This window comes from Tursiops truncatus, chromosome 16 (assembly GCF_011762595.2).
Source record: "Tursiops truncatus isolate mTurTru1 chromosome 16, mTurTru1.mat.Y, whole genome shotgun sequence".
Taxonomy (NCBI): Eukaryota; Metazoa; Chordata; class Mammalia; order Artiodactyla; family Delphinidae; genus Tursiops; species Tursiops truncatus.
The window spans coordinates 71,040,469-71,063,855 of NC_047049.1; the positions used below are offsets into that span (position 1 = coordinate 71,040,469).

Below are 23,387 nucleotides of genomic sequence, written 5' to 3' on the forward strand. Positions count from 1 at the left end.
TGGAGCTTGTGTCTGGCTTCATCCTAGGTAAATAAAGGGGTATCCATGAATCTTATCTAAGTTAGACGAAGGATGTTTTTTTCCTTCTGATTTTATTGAGATGTAATTGACATACAGCACTGTATTAAGTTTTAGATGTACAGCATAATGATTTTAAAAAGTTTTTATGGGAGTATAGTTGCTTTACAATGTTGTGTTAGTTTCTACTGTACAACAAAGTGAATCAGCTATTATATACATATATCTCCTCTTTTTTGGATTTCCTTCCCATTTAGGTCACCACAGAGCATTGAGTAGAGTTCCATGTGCTATACAGTAGGTTCTCATTAGTTATGTGTTTTACACATAGTAGTGTACATATATGTCAATCCCAATCTCCCAGTTCATCCCACCCCCCCTTTCCCCCCTTGGTATCCATACGTTTGTTCTCTACATTGGTGTCTCTATTTCTGTTTTGCAAATGAGTTAATCTGTACCATTTTAGAGATTCCACAGATAAGAGATATTATATGATATTTGTTTTTCTCTTTCTGACTTACTTCACTCTGTATGACAGTCTCTAGGTCCATCCGCGTCTCTGCAAATGGCACGCTTTCATTCCTTTTTGTGACTGACAGCATAATGATTTGACTTACATACATCATGAGATGATTACCACAGTAAATTTTGTGACCACACATCATCTTATGTAGACATAAAATGAAAGAAATAGAAAAAAATGTTTTTTCTTATGATGAGAACTCTTTGGATTTATTCTCTTAACAACTTTCATGTATAACATACAGCATGTTAATTATATTTACCGTGTTGTACGTTACATCCCCAGTACTTATTTATCTTCTGAAGGGTAGTTTTTTGCAGTAAGCCATTTTGATGCATAAAAGCATAGGGGGGTTTCTTGACTGCTATTTTCTAGGAACATAGGGCTCAGGTAATGAATGGATGAATGGATGGATGAATGGATAAACGACATGTGGTATAGGTACTCAACAGAATATTATTCAGCCTTAAAAAAGGAAGGAAATTCTGACACACGCTGCAACATGGATGAATCCTTTTTCTTTTTTTACACCTTTATTGGAGTATAATTGCTTTACCATGTTGTGTTAGTTTCTGCTGTACAACAAAGTGAATCAGCTATGTGTGTACATATATCCCCATATCCCCTCCCTCTTAAACCTCCCTCCCACCCTCCCTATCCCACGCCCTAGGTGGTCACAAAGCATCGAGCTAACCTCCCTGTGCTGTGCAGCAGCTTCCCACTAGCCACCATGTATGAATCTTGAGGGCATTATGAGAAGTGAAATGAGCCAGTCACAAAAACACAACTACAGCATGATTCCACTTATGTGAGGTATCTAGAGAAGCCAAATTCATAGAAACAGAAGGTAGAGGGGTGGTGCCAGGGGCTGAGGGAGGGGAGAGTGGGGAATTAGTGTTTAATGGGTATAGAGTTTCAGCTTTCAAGATGAAAACCATTCTGGAGATCGGTTGCACCACAAGGTGAATGCACTTAACCCTACTGAACTGCACTTACACTTAAAAAGAATTAAGATGGTAAATTTAACATTGTGCGTATTTTACCACAATTAAAAATTTTTTTTAATTCAACGTTGTCAGTCCCTCCTTTTGTTCAAGATGAATAAATATCATTCAGCACTGAACAGCTCAGAGGTGATCCTATATCTCCTGAGTGGGCAGAAGCATCTAAGAATTAGTCTCCCGAGGACTCTTGTTGGTGCTGTTCTTGCAAAATCAGTTGAACCATCTACGGAGAGATGGCGGCTAAGATCATTTTTTTAGTCTTACTGATCAGGCACCTTATGAGAGGGATAACTAGAATGAAAAAAAGAAATATTAACATAAATAGTTAAAGAGCCAGGAGGTGGACCCCGGGGATATCCAGTCCAGTGGATACCAGGAGATAGGTGGATGGAAATCTTTTGGTAATGCAATGCTGCTCATTGAGTTTGTTGTAGCCAAGCTGTCAGTGCGCTTGGCAATGCTGTTCACCGTCTTGGTTACCTCTCTTATAAGGGCGTGCATGACCTAAGCATTTTACTAGACTTTTTTTGGTAGCCAAGAGAGTGCCTTTTCCAGGGAGAAATCTGTGCCTTGCATGGGCTGCTGTAGGGATAAGTCCTTCAAGGTATATATCAAGTCAACAGGGCTTTAAACTGTAGTATTTCCTCAGATGCTGGCAGGGTTGGCCGGGGGTGGGGGTGGGGGTGGGGGTGGGAACGCCAGCTGCAAGGCAACCTAGAGTTCCAGTAAGAATCTGGGCAGTTGTATTTTAGTTTTTGGTGATGCCAAGGCAACAGGGAGGGAGGAACATTGAAAATGTTAGTTTGTATGGTTGTAGGCAGCTTTGGAAGGAAAATAAAGGAACTGAAAATTTAATAAGGTTTGACAATGCATGCAAGATGATAGGATCTAGTCTAGTTTACAGGTGCTCATATCTATCAGTTACCTGCAATTGACAAAGGCTAAAACTAGTTCAAAAACAATGACCAGGGCCAGAATTTGGTAATCCACAGGGTATGCTATAGTTTTCCAATGAAACACAAAAATTCTCTCCATAGTTACCTCTGTTTTGATCAAAGATAATCTCAAAGGAAGATTATTCTTTTTTTTTTTTAGAAAGATTATTCTTGATCATAAACTAAAGCTCATCTCATTAGATATGGCCTGATTATTTACCCAGGCATAGCAAGAGTGGTGCTTAATGTATAGGCCTTTTAAAGTTTGCTTTGCTGGAAGTCTTCATAACGAGTCTTAGAATGGACCTTTAAAATCTTCTTGAGGCTGGGAAGCCAAGCGGAGAACTAACCATCAGGTTTCACCTGCATTACCCATAAATTTGGGTGTATTCCTCTCTTCTCAAGGTCCCTCAGATAGCCCAGCTTTCCTGGGCCCACCAGCAAGAGTTCATCTCACTCACTTGTAAGCTGGGAACTGTATAAGCCACGTACCACACTGCTTTTCCCAAGAGAGCTTTGTAAGCACTACCCCCATAAAGTCAACCCTAGTTCCTTCAAACTGACTGGTCTTATCTAATCCATTCTCAAATATAACATTCTGGACAAAGCCTTTGTTGTATAATCAACGTTTTCTATCATATCCTGTTAATAAGCAGGTGAGATTCTTATTGAACTGATGCAATTAATTATATTACCATGAAAATAAGAATATTCCATAGGAGTTTCTGAATTTTGGAGGAGTCAGACAGGGAGAAAAAGGTAAATGTTTCATTTCTAGTTTTCAAAAACGTAGTCACCAAAATTGTTAGAGACCGTTTAAGGGAAAAGAGAAAGGAGCTCCCTAGATACAGAGAATAGAATATTACAGTATTAGCAATATTCCAAACCATCCCTCATTAGCTCGTTCACTTTTCTGTGTGATTCTTTTTCTGCTCCGTCTTGGTTTGGCAGCCTCAGGAACCCATGATAGAATGCTGGGAATCCTGACTCAGTTCAGTGGTACGGTCTCAAAGCTGTTTAAGCGATACCATCAGAAGCCTGTGTTCAATCCTGACTCAGTTCAGCGGTAGGGTCTCAAAGTTGTTTAAGCGATACCATCAGGAGCCTGTGTTCAAGGGCACTTGGCTTAGCCCTTTCCCATGTGGCTCTGAGACCATTCTTTGTGAAAGTCAAAACATTCTGGACTGTAGCTGATTGGCAAACATGTTCAGGAAACCAACAGCGTTAGTTAACAAACTATCTGTAGATGGTAAAAGACAAAATGGCCATGGTTAGCTTATTAAAGATAATTTTCAAAACTGAAAGATCTGGTAAAAGTTTATTACAAGTTTGGGATTAACATATATGAACCAGTATATATAAAATGACTCTACTATTTATAAACTAGATAACCAACAAGGACCTATGGTATAGCACAGGAAACTATATTCAGTATTTTGTAATAATCTATAAGGGAAAATAATCTGAAAAAGAATATATTAATATATGTATATATATATGTGTGTGTGTGTGTGTGTATGTGTAATGCCTTTGCTGTACACCTGAAACTAACAACATTGTAAATCACCTATACTTCAACTAAAAAAAAAAGAGTTTATTGCAAAAACAATGCAATTGACAAGGAAATTTGGTTGTTTCTGGGCATATGCAAAACAAAATAAAATCAATCTGAAATCAAAGTGACCAAAAATATTTTTAAAAATAGGAGATGGCATGATTGTTAAGAACCTTAGCTCTTCCAAAAGTGAGAAAACTTTGTTCCTTTAAGTCATCAAGGACATAAAGTAAAGTTAAAGTAAAGCGCAGGAAAGTATTCTGGTAAGAAACAGGATCTTTGCCTTTTAGGCAGATTTCTCAGAAGGTAAATAGAAACCTTTTATAACCTCTTAAGAGGCAGATCAATAATCCAAGAAAATTTTGTCATTTAGCAAAGAGAAAATAAAATTTCAGTTTTGCATCAGTATAATATTTGATACTAACAATCTTTTAAAGAAAATCTTATAATAAGCCCATCAAACCTTAGCTAACATTGACCATGACAAATACCATTCCCTTTCTATAAACCTTCTCCGACTTTCTATATCCATTCAGATTTTGTCCTCTGCATTCCTATTCCTTGTTCTGGAGCAACCAATCATTTGACTTTAGGACAAAGCCACTCTTCTTTCCATTAAAAAAAGCACATCCTGAATACCTTGCATACAAAGTTATTTTACTATGCAATTATTTCTCCCAGAGAGTCTCATTCCCATATATTGATCATAACTTTTAACCACAGTAACTTTTATTTCACAGAAATAACTCTGAGGTGGATAGTTGTGAACTGTGTGTCACACACCAATGTTTCGTAGCAGAGCTTACGACTCACAACTTTTTACAGCCATGTACATCTTTACAGTACAACTTCTCAATGTGGCAAAAACGAACACATTCATTAACAGATCAAAATATATAGTCCTAAAATTATGCTTAGTCGTTAATATTTCAGTATTTTATCTTATTAGAAATGATGTCAATGATCTAGCAGACGTTTTTAAGTTACCAAAAGACCTTAGAGACTATCCTCAAGCTGACACACACTAGAAAACATAATTACTGTTAAAGTATGTCTGAATAATGATAGATTTGGTTAAACCCAAATTTACAGCGTTCATCATCTCAAACACCTGGTAGATATAATGCTAATTTATTCAATCAATACACCTGTGTAAGTTCAGGAAGCACATGCCCAAACAGAGTAAAAATGTATGCTTGTATTATACTTAACTCTGATAACTGAGAAGACATCTGTTTTTATTAAACCAATAATAGTAAACTAGTCTTATTTGTGAAAGATTAAACTTTGAACTTGAATTCTTAATGCATTTGGGTTAGTTTTTATAAGAATACTTTTTAAAGTATTAGAAGTTAAATTTTCTTAGTTTCTAGAAATTTTAGGGATATTTAATTTATGTAAGGGCTTATTTCACTTCAATCAAAATAAAGCTCCTTTAGAGGTTTTCATAATCTAACTTGGTAATGTCATCTGAAGGTAGGAAAATTTTACACATATATAACGTACCTACATTACATACACGTAAACAGAGAGGCAGATAGAAATATGGGGGCTTATAGCTTCAATTATAACATTTCAATTCACTGGTTCATATGAAGATGTGGGCTCTTGTCCTTATCCCACCGTAATATTTTTACCGGGATTATGTTTCTGGCAGATAGGGTAAGTTGAGGTTATCTGCTCAGCATGAGGGCTGAAGTGTCTGCCAGTGTGGAGGAGATCCCTTAAGATTTCCTTTGCCTTAATGTGTGATCTTATGGAAGCTAAATTATGCACTAAATTTGGGGCAAGGGGCTGAGCAGGACCAAGCGGCTATCCAGGTGTCTCCAAAGCTCATCCTTGTGGATAAAATACCCAGCCTGCTTCCAGGTAGTTTTCTCAGCCTCAGATGATTGCTCTTGGGCTCCTTGAGCCCCTCCAGAACCCCTGACAGGGGGAGGGCCACCTAGACCTCTACTGGCTATAGGGAGTTGAGGGGCCAGAGTGGGAAAGGGAGGGGAGAGAGGGGTGGAGCAGGTAAAGGTTTTGAAGGGGAGGAGCTCAAGCAGTTCAAGGGAGTTTAAGGGACAGTCAGATTTAGTTAAAAGGAGGAAGAAGGGGCTTCCCTGGTGGCGCAGTGGTTGGGAGTCCGCCTGCCGATGCAGGGGACACAGGTTCGTGCCCCAGTCCGGGAGGATCCCACATGCCGCGGAGCGGCTGGGCCCATGAGCCATGGCCACTGAGCCTGTGTGTCCGGAGCCTGTGCTCTGCAACGGGAGAGGCCACAGCAGTGAGAGGCGAGAGCAGGGAGTGACTGGGAAGGAGGGGTTCTAGACGAGAGTCAGATGGGGGAGTTTCCTTGTTTCCAGAGAGGCCACTGAAGCTCCCAGTGGCCCTGAGTAAGATGTGGCCATTACTGAAGGTACTGAATTGAATTCATGCCATAAGGGCAAAGCATTTAGTGAGTGGCAGAAGAGGAGGGCAGGTGCCAGATAGGGAATTTCTGTTACGGGTCAAATTGTGTTCCCCGCAAAAGATATGTTGATGTCCTGACTCTGGTACCCATGGATGTGGCCTTATTTGGAAATGGGGTCTTTGCAGATGTAATCAAATTAAGATGAGGTCATTAAGATGGGCCCTAATCCAATATGTCTGGTGTCCTGATAAGAAGAGAAGATAGAGACACACAGGGAGAAGCCAGGCATATGATGGCAGAGGCAGAGATCAAAGTGCTCTAACCCAGGACATGCCAAGGACTGCAGGCAAACGCCAGGACCAGGCAAGGAAGGATTTTCCCTTAGAGCCTACAGAGGGAGGATGGCCCTGCTGACACCTCGATTCCAGACTTCTAGCCTCCAGAATGCTGAGACAACAAATTTCTACTGTTTAGAGCCACCCAGTCTATGGTATTTTGTTATGAGAGCCCTAGGAAACTAATACAGGTAGTAACCCATGGGGTTCGATAATTACATCAGACCTTAAAGAAGACGGGAAAGACCATCCTCCTTGTGTTACTGCTCTAATACTCCTTGCACAACCGCAGTCCAAAGAATCCTCCCTCATTCAATTCTCAGTTGAGGAGCTGAGGGAACTGCCTCAAAAAATCTCCACTAGAGGAACAAAGGAGAGACAGAAGAGGCAGAGGAAAGTCACTTTGCCTGAAAGAATCATTGTAACTCAGCACGTTATGACAGACAGATGTCCAGAGCCCTGGTTGAGGATCCTGTATTCCCAGGACGCAGAGGGTCAGAGAAGCCGGCGTAAACACCTGGGTGATCACGGCATGGTCCAAGGTATGGCTGGCACTCCGTGTGAGACATGGCACCAGAAAGCTGTACAAGAAAACAAATCCAGATTTAGGTAAGGGGGCATTCTTTGAAAGGACTACTGTAGGTGGTTGCCAGAGGTTGTGGGGAAGAGGGGCAGTGGGCAGCGGCTCTCTAATGGGGATGAGAGTTTCAGTTTTGCGAGATGAAAAGGTTCTGGAGATCTGTTACAGAACAGTGTGAGTGTACTTAACACGACCGAACCGCACACTTAAAAATGCTCAAGGTGCTAACGTTTACGATAGGTGCTTTTTGCCACAACTTTAAAAAAATATTGCAAAAAGAGAGAAAAGACTTATAATATGGGCAAGGGGCCTACTGTAAAACATAAAACACATTGACCACAAGATCTGCAAGCATCTCAAAGATCAGGTGGAAAATGGCCTTTTCTTTTCTACAGGGGAGTAAACAAGGCCAGAAGGAACTGGGTGTTGGCTGTGGGGTGAACAGGTTGATGGCTGGACCACTGCTCAGGGAAGGTCTTTCTTCGTGGTCAGCTTGTTTTGGGGGGAGAAGTGCTATTCTGAATTCCGATACTGGCTCAGGTTGAAGGTGGGTCAAAAGTCAGGGGCCGGTCTGGAGAGGAAAAGCCCAAGTTGAGTTTGGTCAAGACAACTAGTGGGTGTCTTGTCCAGATTGGTCAGTGGGGACAGACAGTTCAGTTTATGACACAGAGAATGGAAACTGGAGAGTGTGTGTCTGGCCTTGTCCTCAGTAAACAAGGGAGCCTCCAGTGTCGTCTAAGTCCTTTGAGGAAGGGTCGTTCTCGGCAGTGAGGCTTTTCCTGGAACATGGAGAGCAGGGAGCCTGGTGCAGGGCTGCTTTCCAGGAGCACAGGACTCAGGTGCTGTTCAACATCATCAGCCCCCTGCAGCCGCTCTCCCTCTCTCCCTCAGTCCTCACCCTGCCAGCGAGTTTCTGAGTTGTGAGGGGTTTTTTTGTTTTTTTTTTTCTTTTTTCGGTACGCGGGCCTCTCACTGTTGTGGCCTCTCCCGTTGCGGAGCACAGGCTCCGGACGCGCAGGCTCAGCGGCCATGGCTCACGGGCCCAGCCGCCCCGCGGCATGTGGGATCTTCCCGGACCGGGGCACGAACCCGCGTCCCCCACATCGGCGGGCGGACTCTCAATCACTGCGCCACCAGGGAAGCCCCTGATGCTGATTTCTTAACTTTGACAACTAGAAATACAATGAATGTTAAAATTGTGAATATTTTTAATAAAAATACTTAAGATATAATAAAATAAAAAAAATAAGGCCCGGTACCTGCTCCACTGCCTCTCACCCATCTATTCAGCTGGTGTATTACTTTCTAACAATGGCCTCCACGGAAAAACACTCACTGTGCGAGGTTTGCAGTGAGATGTTCTGGCCTCCCTACCGCCAGCAGTTAGTTGAAAAAAAGTTTAATTTGGAAAAAGAATAGTTACCAGGCCTGAGTCAGGGTGAAAGGCAGCTGGATCCTTAAGAATGGGGCAATTCGACAAGCATTGTTCCCTTCAAGTTTGTATCTTTTTATATTCCAATAACTTTTGTGTGACCCTCGGTTTTCTTTTAACACTTCAGTCAGACACACAGTGTTTAATATAATTTATGTCTGAAGACAGGCCGTTCCTGGTCTAAACAATATGATGTCAGTGCTTGGGGGAGGGGAGGCATAGACTTGAATTTTTTGGAAATAAGGCTTTTCAAAAGGGAAGATCCACTGTAAATCAGTAGCCAGGTCACAGCTGCACTTCCACTCTTCGGACTTAAATTCTACAGTTTCCCTCGTATGTGTGATGCTGTCCCAAGACCCACTCCGCCTCCTCACAACTGAGCACACACATACGTACACGTTGCCAGGAACGGTTTTGGAATCATTAAGGGAAGGAGGTAAACACACGCTCACAGGTAAACAAGCCTCAACAAATTGCTCACGTGCGTTTGAAAATCCGTTTGTTTATATATTTGAAAAACGGAGGAAGTCAAAGTGAACAAGGCAAAAACGCATAGTTTGAGGAGATATTCAAGTAGCCATGGAAAAGAATTACTCAGCAAAACAAAGGAAAGTATGACATTACAGGAGTCGTGAGGTTTTTCAAGAGAGTAAAGAGGTTTTGGTTAGTTGATTGTTGAACCCTGAGGGCCTTTGACGTAAGAGTCTGTTGATCGTGGAGGGGCCCAGCCCCTCCGCATGGGTTATTTGCGCCTGTGTGGGCCTGAGGGTATTTTTGTCATAATTTATCCCACCTGTGTCTGTCACTTCCTCCCCACTCTCCTCCCGTGACAGCCTGGCTCAGGTTTCTCAGGAAAGTGCTAAGCCAGTTATTAATAACAGCCCAGCGAGCCTCCCAAGCCACCCAGGAGCAGATGGTGTTTGTCACAAAAGAGAGAGATCATCTCCTTGACTTTGGACTTCGCTTATCAAACCCCTGAACGGTAAGTTTTGGTTTTTTAAAAAACGTGGTTTTTAAAATGTTGACGGAGGAGGAGAGTTTAACGGTAGTCTTGCTTCCTTCTGGTAGAGGGAATGTAGTAAGCGCAAAGACACCGAAAGCCTGTTTCCCCTCCCTGCATTTCAGCGTCTTTCCAGTTTTTATAAGGCTGCTTAGAAGATTGATCAAAGAATTAGAATTCGATTCCTTCCATTTCTTTCTGGCTCAGTAAAGGCAGGAAGAGAAGCAAGGGGTTATATAAGATCTCAGTAACTTGAGCCAGCCTTGTGGCCATGCTAGATGTTTCTGCCTTTCTGTTTCCTCTCTAAAGAGAGGATTTCAGTGATTCCAAAGAGAAATTTCACATATGGAAAGTGTCTGCAGGGGAATGTTGGGTGGGAGACTTGGGCCCCGTCATTTTCCATGTTTGAGATTTGGTTCAGAGAGGGCACCTGTCACATTCCACAGGTTCACTGCCTTCCTGAGATTTTAGCCAAAGGCTTTGTCTTTGCAGCCTTTGTGATAATGGCTGCTTCTGGGAGTCCTGCAAAGTGGGTCACTGTGTTTTCTGTCTGGAAAAGGAGGACCCTGAAGCTGGTGCCCTGCCTGGCCCTCTGAGGAAAGGTGAAAGCTGACACTCCGGTCCCTTCTCAGGACTACGGACTAAGACAGTTTTCTGCTTTGGTGACATACATTCAATTCTCCTGAACATGTGCATCAGGCTTCTAAATAAGGGAGGCATCACAGGGAAGTGGAAGGAGGCAGATGCCGGCTTGGTATTGAGCCCTGGCTCAACAAGCTTTGGGACTTAAGCAAGTATTCAACCTCTTTGAGTCTCAGTTTCCTTGTTTGTGAGATGAGCGTTATAACCTGTTTGACAGGGTGGTGGGTTTTACTCATGACGTATCTAAGTGGCCAAGTATGGTAATATTATTAATGAAATACCTCATTTGAATTTTTCCTGAATCTTCTTAACCTGGAGCCTCCAATGTGGTCTTTGATGGGAAACTTTAAATTGCAGAGACGATAATTGGCTTTTACTGCTTTTAATAACTTCATCCTTAGGATGGTATCAGCAGTGGGAATGCTGAGGATGGGGGCATTGGAGGATGGCATATGGTTAGTTCAGGACATTAGGCTACGGCTAAGATCAATGATGACGGGGAACGTCATCAAAACAATTTCAAAGCATAAACTATTATTTTAATAAACTTATCTGCTCTACTATAATCAGCATTCTAAAATTTTTCTGGGACTTGCCTGATGGTCCAGTGGTTAAGACTCCGCACTTCCAGTGCAGGGGGTACAGGTTTGATCCCTGGCCGGGGTCCTAAGAGCCTGCATGCCGCGAGGTGCAGCCCAAAATCAGTAAATAAAAAGAAACTTTTTATTTTGCTTATGTGCTTCTGTGGTTCCAAAGGACTGCTTTCCCCCCTTGCTAGCTTCGATTCTGTGTCTGGATGGGACAGAAAGGAGGGTTGTCTCAGAGAATAGCTGCTTCCCAAAGTGTTTCCTTGTACACTCAGGAAGCAGGATGAGGTTTTTGTTTTCCACCGCAAGCTGTCATTCTGCAAATGTTTATTTAATTCCCACTGTGTGAACACACAGTGCTAGATTAGCAAAGGGTCAGTAAACTCTAAATATGGTAGGAGAAAGAAGTCATTTCATGAGTAACTCTGTTACAAGTCAGAATGGGCTTGTTCCGTGGTACATGACAAGTACAGACAGGATCTGGCTGGCATTCCACAGGGCCATCACGTCCAATACTTATCCACCGAAAGTGGGCATTATTGGTCAGACTTCCCCTTGGAGAGCTGTACATTCTTAGAAAACGATTCAGTGTTTTTCAGGGCTCCTCGTTGGGTTCACCTTCTAAGTAACAAGCTTCTGAGGCACAGAAAAACGCACCATAAAGTCGCATCACATCCTCCCCGCCTCCAGTTTTTTTTTTAATTGAGCACCTGTTTTGTTCCAAGCCCTGTGTTAAATGATAGAAATATAATTTGGGGATTTCCCTGGTGGCGCACTGGTTAAGAGGCTGCCTGCCGATGCAGGGGACGCGCGCGAGTTCGAGCTCTGGTCCAGGAGGATCCCACGTGCTGTGGAGCAACTAAGCCCGTGGGCCACAACTACTGAGCCTGCGCTCTAGAGCCCGTGAGCCACAACTGAGGAGCCCACGTGCCACAACTACTGAAGCCTGCGCGCCTAGAGCCCGTGCTCCGCAACAAGAGAAGCCATTGCAGTGAGAAGCCCACGCACCGCAACGAAGAGTAGCCCCCCTCGCCGCAACTAGAGAAAGCCCGCGCACAGCAACGAAGACCCAATGCAGCCAAAAATAAATAAACTTATTAATTAATTTTAAAAAAGAAATATAATTTGGTCTTAGAAGAGGTCACAGTTTTTCATTGAACTTGAAATTCTGTCCTCCAACCTGGCCATCTACCTTCTCAGCTAAACTTGACTCCAGATAACACTTAGCTGGTTTCCGAGATCAAATCTGCACCTTAATAATTCACCAGTGAATTTAGGCGGAGGAGTGTATGTTGCAGGCTGAGAAGGTAGTTTAAAAGGTTTGGCCAAATGCTTTTACTAAAGTCAAACAGGTCCAGAGACCTCTCCTCCACCCCAAACCTGGAATGACACACGTTTGGATATGTGAGTGCTGCAGATAAAACCCCCAAACGCAACGAATAAGCACCTGGCCTCAGCCCCACTCCTGCTTTGTCACAACGTGGAAGAACTGGTGGCGAGTGGCACTGCCCTATGAGGTTCCCGGGCCACAGCTCTGGGCAGTTCATCTGGCCTCGTAAGAGTGCGCTACAGCTGTGATTCTTGGCAAGGGCTGGGGAACTTGGCAGGGAGAAGGTTGAAAACATTTTGATTATTTTGGTTCCAGAATCTTTCTTAATGTAAAGTACCTATAACCGAGTAATTTATGTCTTCTTAGGGGCAATGCCGTCTCCTATTTGGGGGCAGGAATGGGGTAGCGGGAAATCTCAGCCTTTGGGAGTCTTGGTAGTGGATGATTAAGAGGAGGTGCTTGTTCATATGTAGAAAAACAGTTCATTTAAGGGCTGGAATATTTACTCAAAACATGTGAGGCACAGTCATAGATGGCAGAAAGCCCAAACTGGACAGATATTGACATGCAGAGAAAGCATGAGAGATACAGTTGAAGAGGAGAAAAGTAGAGGGACCCCCCTGTACCCCTGGGGGATCGGGTGGACCCTCATGGGTGCTGCCAGGGCAGACAGTGCCCTGTGGCCTACATGTCTGTGCATCTGCCTCAGCTTCCTGGGCTTCCCATTGCCTAAGTCCATTTGTTTGCTCTCGTCCATTGGGTCCACGCTCACCCCTCTCCCTCCTTGTTGGGCTGCAGGAAGTGGCCCCCTTTCTGACTCCAGTGCTTTGTCATACCCTAACCATTATTTTACCAAGTGCCCGGCAGCATGCTGGGCTCTAGGCTCGCCTCTTTTACCAATCCTGAGATGCTGCAGTGGCTAAGGCTTTGGAGCCAAACACACTTCCATTCAAATCCCCGGTCATCCCCGGTGTGTGATCGCGAATAGCTCACTAAAGTCTCGGGTTGTCAATCTCTCCAACTAAGGAAATAGGAGAATTAGTAACTCACCTCATAAGGCTTTATGAGATTAAAATCACAGTGTGTGTAAGCCCTTCTTAACTGTAGTTACGAATAAAAGCCTTTCAATCCCCTGCAAAACAGATTGTCTCTGTCTCCAGATGGGGTGGCAGGTGAGGTGAAATGCCCGATCCATGGCTCCAGCACTAATACCAGCCAGAACCAGGATCGCAAACCAGTTCCACCCGGCTCCCAAACCTTGCTGACCCACCATCTGTGACAAGGCACGTGGTTCTGTTTCCAGGCGAAGTCCACTTTGTCGAGTTTTGTGAGTCTGACCTGCCCAGTTTTCCAGTTTTCACTTGTGACTTATTCTCTTCTGGACACCCTGGTCTTGCCTTGGCCTGAATCAAAGCAGTTGGGAGGTGATGAAGATCGAATATCTTCAAATAGCCAAGTCTGGTGAAACGCAGAATCCAATTTATCATACATGTCAAAAAGTCGCTGAGGCAATTATTATAGTAGCTCAGAAGAAAAGTAGCTGTGTGACCTCAGGCGAGGTGCCTTCTCTCGTTTGTCAAATGAGAAGTTTTAAGAAATTTCAGGTTTCTTTTCCAGTGCCAACATTTCTGTAATGTTTCTGATTTTCCACTACAGTTGTTTTTTTTAGCTGGAGAGAGAAAGATCTCCTTGAAATCGTGTCTTAATCAGGAAACAAGGTATAACAATCATGCCTGTAATCATTTCAGGGTCAAGCCATATGCCATTTATTATTATTCTCATTCAAGCTTCCTCACATACAATGCTCATATCACTGATGAGTTGATTTCTCAGATGTCTGTTAAATTCCCTTCCTCATGTAATTCCTCACATAATTAGTTCAGAAAATGCACCTTGAACTCCATTTTAGAAGCTTACAGAACACACAAAACCCACTTACTGTTGAATATGCCTGAATTTCAGTTGACTTCTGAATGACTCATATCTGAGCAGTTTATGTCTCCTGTCCTACCACACCATCATCTATTTCTGGAATCTTAAGGGGACAAATCTCAATTATGCCAGAGAAACAGTAGCCATCCCAGCAGGACACTTCGAATCCTAAAACCCCGTAGGCCAGTGCCAAACTCTTGTTGCCTTCCAACAACTTGACTAGCTTCCCTAATTACAAGCAAACAAATAAAAACAAAAGCAAAAACATCAACAAGATATAATTCCCATATGATTTCTCAAGTTTCTAAAAGATAACTTCATTAAACATAAATTTTATGGGAAAGAGACATTTTCCATATGGAGACAATACTGAAAATACCCAACTTTGTGATTTTATTTTTGAAGAATAAAAATTTGTGGGAAAAGTAGACTTAATATATGGTTTTTCTTGTCGTAATTGTCTTTTGAACAAAATGAACTTTTGGTCTTCCAAGAAAGCTTCTACTTGAGGTGCAGTTATTAAATCAATATTTGTTGAAAACTGCTTAGCATCCAGTACCGTGAGGCAGTGGGATCCAGGATGGGTAAGGCCATCCGCACTTTCTAGGAAGACAGCCCTTCCAATGGGGGGTGGCATGCAAATAACCACAAGACATGGTTGTCAGTTGCAATATGTTACAGCAAGTGGGCAATAGATTCTGCCTGAGGGTGTCAGGAAAGATCACAGAGGAGGTACGTTGGCTTTCAAAGGATGAGTAGGTGTGTGACAGTTTTGCATGTTTGGGTGTCCAAAGAGAAACTGAGAAGCCTGATTTATTCAAGGGGTACCATCTAGGAGGTAATACGGTAGAATATAATTAACAACGATAGTCACTCTTGCTTATTGAGAGCGACTTGTGCCTAGTAGGCACTCACTAGGCACTCACTTGGCACAAGTATTGATATTATCTCATTTTATTCTCACACTACCCTACTCTTATTATCATCTCCATTGTACAGAAGTGCTAACTGAGGCACAGAGAGTTAATGTAACTTGTCCAAGGTCTCACGGTAAGTGGCAGATCCAAGTCAAACCCTATCAGTCTTATGTCAGACCCGTCTCTCAACCACCAAGTCCTGGAAGCATTGTTGTTATTTCTCTGTCCAGCTAATGTCGATAAGATCAAGGGGAGGAATTCATTGGCGGTCTAGTGGTTAAGACTCGGTACTTCTGCTGCTGGGGTCGGGGAATTAAGATCCCACAAGCCACGTGCACAGCCAAAAAAAAAAAAAAGTTCAAGGGGAGGAACCTGTCAGTCATAAGTTGATCAGTGGGTGGATAACAAACTAATAATAAAAGAAAAGAAAATTGCAGAGAGTAAAAGCTAATAAAACACAGATTTAAAAAGCTGAACTTTCACCTAATCGGGTTGCTAGACAGTAAGCTCGTAGTAGTGGCCTGTGAATGATCCATTTACAAAGAGCAGGTTGTTTTGATATGAATAAAACTGACTCTTGTAAAACTATTCAGCCAAATTTAGGGTTCTCAGGCCCCGAGGGATAACGGCAAGACTATCCATCCCATTGTTCAGCCAGCACTTCACATATACAGAAAGGAGCCAGGACTGAGGAAGAAGAGTGGCCATCGATAATTACATGTGGATATTTCCATTTCAGTCCAGTCCATTTCCTTTTCATTTGAAAACATTAATAAATCCATGTAGTTGAAACAGAGTGGCATCTGGGGATGGGAGTCCTGGGTTAGTAGCATCAAGGCTCCAGCATAGAACCTTAAGGCAGTTGCTCCATCGCCCCAGTAGTGCATAATCACAGCCTGGCACACACTAGACCCTTAATGAATGGTAACTATTATACTTTACTTAAGTGACCTATTCAGCAAGAGTATCTCATGTTTCAACATTTGTCTCTAGGGAACTTCTGTCAATATTATCTTGACCATTAGATATTGATGGAAACAAGGAGTAGAATTAGCAAATTCTTATCAAAAAAGGAAATATTTTTGAAGTGTGACTCATGTGTTTAAGACTATAATCTTGAATCCAATGAAAAGTGTTTTCTTTGGATTTAAAAAGAGACTTTGCAAAGTATGTTCTGTTCTTTATCTTGACCAGGAATCCACGCCTAATCAGGGGAAATCGTAGAGGCTGAGAGAGATTGAGAAACAGGTGAAGTCTTAGTACCAGTAATAATTTTATAGAATAGAGGGCGTTTTACTTGTTTGTTTTGCATTGTTTTATTTTTGCCAGGGGACCAAGCCGTTTAGCAAATGCACTATGGTCCCAGGAGTCAGAGTTGACTTGAGAAACTTTGTTTTATATAAAATCAAGATTATAAAGGTTTGAAAGGCCAGAGGCTACAAACAGATGGCAGGGTGAAGAACAGAGAATGCAGTGAAGTTCAACCCCCAGAGACCAAAAGTTACTGCTACTCGCCATTAGTCTAACTTACCTTGTAGGATTCCACCATTCAACCATTCAATGAACAGGTCAGTTTGGATTTAGATTATTTGGACTGTTGATGGAATCAAAAGAAAATATAATAAAGACAAGTTTTTAAAACTAGATAAGAGAGTATTCATTCTATTTTAAGTATAACATTCTATAAATTAATTTCTACAAAATAAATTGATTCTCAGTGCCTTTTGGAAATAGGGAAAAGAAAGGAACGTAGAGGCATTTAAATGGGAGGGAAGATTATTTGCGGTCATCTGAAATTTCACCATGAAATATATTAGGCCCCAAATAACCTAGGATGTCTTAAATTTTATTTTATTTATTTTTTATACAGCAGGTTCTTATTAGTTATCTATTTTATACATATTAGTGCATATATGTCAATCTCAATCTCCCAATTCATCCCACCACCACCACCCCTGCCACTTTTCCCCCTTGGTGTCCATACGTTTGTTCTCTACATCTGTGTCTCAATTTCTGCCCTGCAACCGGTTCATCTGTACCATTTTTCTATAACCTAGGCTGTCTTATATCAGAAATTGGAGGTGATGTTATTTTAACTACGACTTTTAAATACTGCATTCAAGATAAGACCACGGTCTTGAGATAGTCACACTCAATACATTCTAGCATACTTTTAGAAGTGTCCTAGCTTGTTTCAAATTTATTTATTAATTAATTTATTTTTTACATTTATTTAGTGCATGTTTTATCCGATTAAAAAAACACTACAAATCATTTTTTTTCCTGAAAATGCTGCTGTTAACTAGCCTTTCCTCTAAAAGAATGTCCCTGCAAAGAAAAAACATGTGATTACCAAGCTTCTAGAAAAGTAAGTAAGAACTAATTAGGCAAAATGTAAATCAAACACTGCGACAATCATAATTTTAATCCACAGTAAAATCTCAGTGTGCTAGTAAACTTACGATGGTACAAATTCGTGTCCTTCCAATGATTTAAATCTAGAAACAGATCTAACACTGAGAAGAACCAAACAGAAACCACCAACATTCCTCTTTCTCCTGAACATTTTGAATGAGACTAGAACATGTTCTTTAGCCAAAGAGACAGTGTAAACTCAAGGAAAATGAAATGTCTCAGTGAAACATTTTAATGAAAATATGTAATTTATTGGATAAAGTGTAAGTTAAATATTTTCATTAAAATCTTTGACTGACATTTAATTTTCCCAAATTCATATGTTAAAATGTTTGGTTTGACAAAAATAAAATCAGTATACATTACTTTTAAGTATATGGGAAAGAAAGAGGACTAGCCGTTATGGGACTACTTTCTTTCGTTTTCTGAAGTTATATAAGCAACATCCTTTTAAATGAAAATGTGAGAAGTGGAAAAAGCAAGGAAAAAAAATCACATACAGTCCTTCACCCAAACTCGACCACTATGACCATTATTGACATTTGTAGATAGTCCTGTTTCCTTTTTTTTAACATTTTGATTGTGAAGTCTAACATACCTATAGAAAAGCCTATAAAATTTCTATGTGCGGTTTAGCAAGTAGTTAAAAAATGATTGCCAGTGTAACCACCAACCAGGACAAGAAATGAAATACTGCTGGAGGCTCCCCACACCCGTGCAGCCCTTCCCTTCCCCTTGCTAACACCACCACTACCCTGATTTTATGGTAGCCAATCCTCTGCTTTTCTTGATCAATTCACCACCTACACCACTGCACCCACATATACACCCCTAAACCATGCACCTTTAACTCTGTTTTCCTACTTTACATAAATATATTTACACTGTGCATTTTCTTTTGTGCCTTGCTTTTAAAAAATTCAATATTATGTTTATAAAATTCACCGCTGTTTTTGTATGTAGCTGGAGCTTAATTTTCATGATTGTAAAAATTCAATATTGTGTTTGTGAAATTCACCGCTGTTTTTGTATGTAGCTGGAGCTTAATTTTCATTATTGTATAATATTCCATTATATGCATTTATCTATCTACTAATGGGCATTTGGTTTGTTTTTAAGTTGAGGATATTACAAATAATATTTGGATATGTATCCTGGTGTGATTATCCATGCTTGTCCAGGAGTATAATAGGTGTTCATAAGGTATGGCTTTTAATCATAATTAAATATTTTAACATAATTTTCTAAGTAGTATTTTCTATTATTTCATAGTTGTGATAACCATCATTTTGTTGGATAATTTTCCATTTATGGCTGAATGTTACAGCCTGGTCTTTTGTAATAAATTCACTCCACTTTCTAATGCTTCTAGTGCTGGAAACAATTAAAATCTAGTCTCTTAGCAAGTTTAATGTTTATAACACACTTTTATGTCTGTGCTCACTGTACTGTGTATTACAGTGTTCTCCGGGACTTATTTATCTACTCGTTGCACATGTGTAACCCTTACACATCTCTTCCATTCCCTCACCCCCTGAGACCTATTGTTTTAAAAGCGTGGTTTAGACTTCCTGCTTCCACTGCAAGGGGTGTGGATTCAATCCCTGGTGGGGGAACTAAGATCCCATATGCCCCATGGCACGCCAAAAAATAAAATAAAATAATAAAAGCGTGGTAAGTGTTTGGCCCGCCAGGAAGATTATAGAGTTCAGTTTAAACTTTTTGTGAAACGTTTAGTTTTCAGCTCTACAATTCTGTGATATGTTGAAATCAACGTGTCACGTTTGCCGAACTCCACTCTTCGACATCTCCTTCCTGACTTCTTTGAGAGTCATTTTAGAGTCTCTCCAGGCAGGCTCCCTGCCCGGCCACTTCACAGACCTCCTCAGCATCCAATAAAAGCTTTCGCTGTGCTTTGACACAGGAACCAAGGTTGCTAAGAGACCACCTGTGCTGAATGCACTTTGTTCTAGCAAGAGCAGCTGGAGAGAAAACCCAGGAGCAGCATTACCAACCACTACCCGGGATTAAGTCAGGTGAGAAATGGGTTTCTGCGCACTCTTCGACCCCCACCAGTTGTCTGGTCTTTCCCTCACTTCCTATTCAGTCTCTCTCTTTACCGCTGTTGGAGAAAATTGAAGGTACCCCTCAGAGCACAGACTGAAGAAACACAAGATGGAGGTGGAGGCCATAGGAGGGAAGGAAAATCGCTTTGCGAACCCATGTGTTATTCTTACCCCTTCTTTCCCTAACATAGGCACAAGGAATTGTTGAACTTAAGGGAAATTCTAGGCGTTTACTTTGCCAGTGATTGCTGTGTAATTTGGGGCAAGTCATTCCCTCCTTTAGGAAGGGGGTTAGTTATTATAGAAATTAATCAAGATTGCTAAAAGTGGAAGAAGATACTTGTATAAATCTCATTTCTCTCCCCCTCTCTCTTTCACCTTCTCTCTTAAAACTCAACCTGCCTTTTTGGGTTTGAGTGAAAAATAGCAGAAAATATTTTCCCACCCCGATCTTGCCACTTTCTAAAAATATTGATGCTCATTTTTTTAAATAAATTTTTTAAAGTTTATTTATTTTTGGCTGCATTGGGTCTTTGTTTGCTGTGCGCGCGCTTTCTCCAGTTGTGGAGAGCAGGGGTTACTCTTCATTGCGGTGCGCGGGCTTCTCATTGCGGTGGCTTCTCTTGTTGCATGCAGGCTTCGGTAGTTGTGGTGCGTGGGCTCAGTAGTTGTGGCTGTCGGGCTCTAGAGTGCAGGCTCAGTAGTTGTGGTGCACGGGCTTAGTTGCTCTGTAGCATGGGGGATTTTCCCAGACCAGGGCTCGAACCCGTGTCCCCTGCATTGGCAGGCGGATTCTTAACCACTGTGCCACCAGAGAAGCCCTTGATGCTGATTTTAAGTTGAGTGTGTATAAGGGACTTGGATGTAAGGCCAAGTTTACATTCCTGGAAAAAGGAGTTAAGAATGGTTCTAAACTCCCTACCTGACAGGCATGTGAAATATTCCGACAGTGCGCTAAGCAGACCACAAATTAATATCTTTAAAAATTCCGTAATACTTAAAAAAATTAAGATATTAAAAAAACTGATTAACACAGAAGTGTGGAAGAAATTAAAATATTTAATGTCTGGTTAAGTGACCAAAATATGAGAAGATTTTGAGGAAAGATCAGGGAAATGAAAAAAACCTTTTGTTGTTTAATGTTTAAGAATTTTATCACATGCCTCTTTCCATGTCTTCAAATTCTTATTTCCTGGTAATACCCACTGTACAGGTTAGAAGAATGGCAATTTCACTGATGCCATAAGAATGATTGTAAATGACTTTGCAGATAAGACTTCAAAAATAAACTAATTATGGATAACATTGAAAAGAGAGGGGTAATTCTGGTAGTTCCTTGAGCTGTTTTTTTTTTGTTTGTTTGTTTTACAAATTTATTTATTTATTTTTGGCTGCATTGTGTCTTCGTTGCTGCACGTGGGCTTTCTCTAGTTGTGGAGAGCGGGGGTTACTCTTCATTGTGGTGCACGAGCTTCTCATTGCGGTGGCTTCTCGTGTTGTGGAGCATGGGCTCTAGGCGCGCGGGCTCAGTCGTTGTGGCTCGCGGGGTCTAGAGCACAGGCTCAGTAGTTGTGGCGCTCGGGCGTAGTTGCTCCATGGCATGTGGGATCTTCCCGGACCAGGGCTCGAACCCCTGTCCCCTGCATTGGCAGGCGGATTCTCAACCACTGCGCCACTAGGGAAGCCTTGAAAGACATTTCTTGATCACTGTTTCTTTCCAGTGCAAATATGAGATTGATTTTAAAGAATCAGGGTTATAAATGTGTTCATTTAAGGACATTTTCTCTTTCTTTTCCCCCTAGGGAGCAGGAGCTCTTGGATATGACCTGTAAACACTGGATGTTAATTTCTACTACTAACCCCACAAGTCTGGAAGATGAAATTGTGGGAAGACTTCTAAAAATTCTGTTTTTTATCTTTGTTGACTTCCTGTCTATTATATATGTTGTTATAACTTCTTAGAAAGCTGACTTCCCTTACTTTACATGTGAATTTCATATTGAATTACAGTGAATAAAATTTTGTAATTTAGTATGTTGAGTGATTTTAATTTGATGACATCTCTAATTATTCTAGAGGCCAAAAGGACATTGCAATAAAAACAACATTGTATATTATTTAGTACTTTCTGGTTTATAAAACATTCACATAAATTGAAACGGAATTTTTTCCAAAAATCTACACTACTCTCATAAAACTTCTTGATTTTTAACATGATCATTAGTTGATAGATTGACTAAAATTTGTAGGTGTAATTATGAGTGAAGTTGTTTCTTAAGGATGCGTACCTATGTGAAATTTTATATGGTTCTGTTTTTTTAAATTTATTTTAAAAATTTATTTTATTGAACTGTAGTTGATTTACAATGTTATGTTGATTTCTGCTATACAGCAAAGTGATTCATTTATACATATATACATTCTTTTTCGTATTCATTTCTATTATGGGTTATCACAGGATATTGAATATAGTTCCCTGTGCTGTACAGTAGGACCTTGTTGTTTATTATATGGTTCTATTTTTAACACATCAAGCTTAATATAAGATGATCTTTCCAGACTGTATATGCTAATAGTTTATTCTCATTTTCTTACATACACATTTCATCTGTGCGTAGGTAGATTGTTTTTCTTAAACCCTCCACAATTTTATGTTTCTACTAACAAAAACTTAAAGTTAGGAACAGAAATGCTTAAACAACATTCTTTTAGGAAAATAGAACTTGTAAGAAAGGAGAGAAAACCAAGGTGCAACCTGTGTTGATTTTCTGTTTGGGACTAAATGCTCACAGTATGTCATTTAAGGTAAGGCTCCCAGTAATCCTAGGAGGCAGGAGTGAGTTGTCCCATTTCACAGATGAACACACTGAATCCTGGAAGAATTATGCTAGCTGGAGACCATACCTAGGAAGGGGCAGAACCAGATCTTGGGCCTTCACAATCCATCATATCATATTGCCTCCAAAGGTAAATAATAATTAAACAAGTGTGGTTAGAAAGCAATCTGTGGAGCTCAGCGTTTTTTCACAGTAATGTTTTATTCAAGACCTTATGACTATACTTTAGTATTGCCCTGATTTATTTTCTTATTCCACATTTAAAAATCTTCTATCGAAAAGAGAGATTAAGTTTACCCTTTTCTCATATCCAAATGGACCATGCATTCTCTTCCACAGCTTTCTTGACTCCCTCCTTTTCTGACAGTGCTAAAATATAACTGTTGAACTTCTGCTCTTTAAGCCTTTGAAAAACAAAGTTCTCTTTGTCCTTTAGACTTTTTGACTTTTTACATTGGACACACATGTTTCATAAAATCCTGAACTCGTCCATGTGATGACCATCTTCTCAGATTTGGCCCAGACATTAATGCAAGGTTTCATAAGAGACCTAACGAAGTGTGAAAGGAATCTGGGACCTTTGAGACTTATTACTTCAGTGACTCTTACTTAACCTTTCAGCGGTGTTGTATATTTAACCATAAGCCAAACAGAGTCAAAACTATGTGAGCATTTGCTGTAACAGAATCTCTTTTTTCCCTACATAATATTGTTGAACACTTCCTTTTGGATATAATGTGGATGTGATGTGTTTCTCCCCAAGCCGCTCTATGTGGGATTTCTTGGAGCCTATTAATCAGGCTGTTGACAGGGAAGTCAAGTCACTCCCAGGCTCAAGCAATTGCTTCTTTTCTGTGTGCTTCCAGGCAGTCAACAATGTGGTT

At 41.0% G+C, this 23,387-nt stretch overlaps 1 protein-coding gene across 3 annotated transcripts; it reads left to right on the forward strand.

Moving 5' to 3' along the window:
- The first annotated feature begins 2,232 nt into the window (after nucleotides 1–2,232).
- On the forward strand, nucleotides 2,233–21,697 carry MRLN (myoregulin). Of its 3 annotated transcripts, XR_012326632.1 has the most exons (3): nucleotides 2,233–9,759; nucleotides 19,525–19,636; nucleotides 21,469–21,494. XR_012326632.1 is itself a non-coding variant. In XM_073793569.1 (2 exons), the coding sequence occupies exon 2, from the start codon at nucleotides 21,488–21,490 to the stop codon at nucleotides 21,626–21,628; it is 141 nt and encodes a 46-aa protein (XP_073649670.1). In that variant the 5' UTR covers nucleotides 8,371–9,759; nucleotides 21,469–21,487; the 3' UTR covers nucleotides 21,629–21,697. The 3 variants fall into 3 exon arrangements, 2 of the variants coding, with proteins under 2 accessions (XP_073649670.1, XP_033697910.1); XM_073793569.1 differs by lacking the exon at nucleotides 19,525–19,636 and having other exon boundaries at nucleotides 8,371–9,759; nucleotides 21,469–21,697; XM_033842019.2 differs by lacking the exon at nucleotides 2,233–9,759 and having other exon boundaries at nucleotides 9,766–19,636; nucleotides 21,469–21,697.
- The last annotated feature ends 1,690 nt before the right edge of the window (nucleotides 21,698–23,387 follow it).

Coding starts and splice junctions, on each gene's coding strand:
- MRLN (XM_073793569.1), top strand. CDS start 21,488: ATGACCTGTAAACACTGGATGTTAATTTCTACTACTAACCCCACAAGT.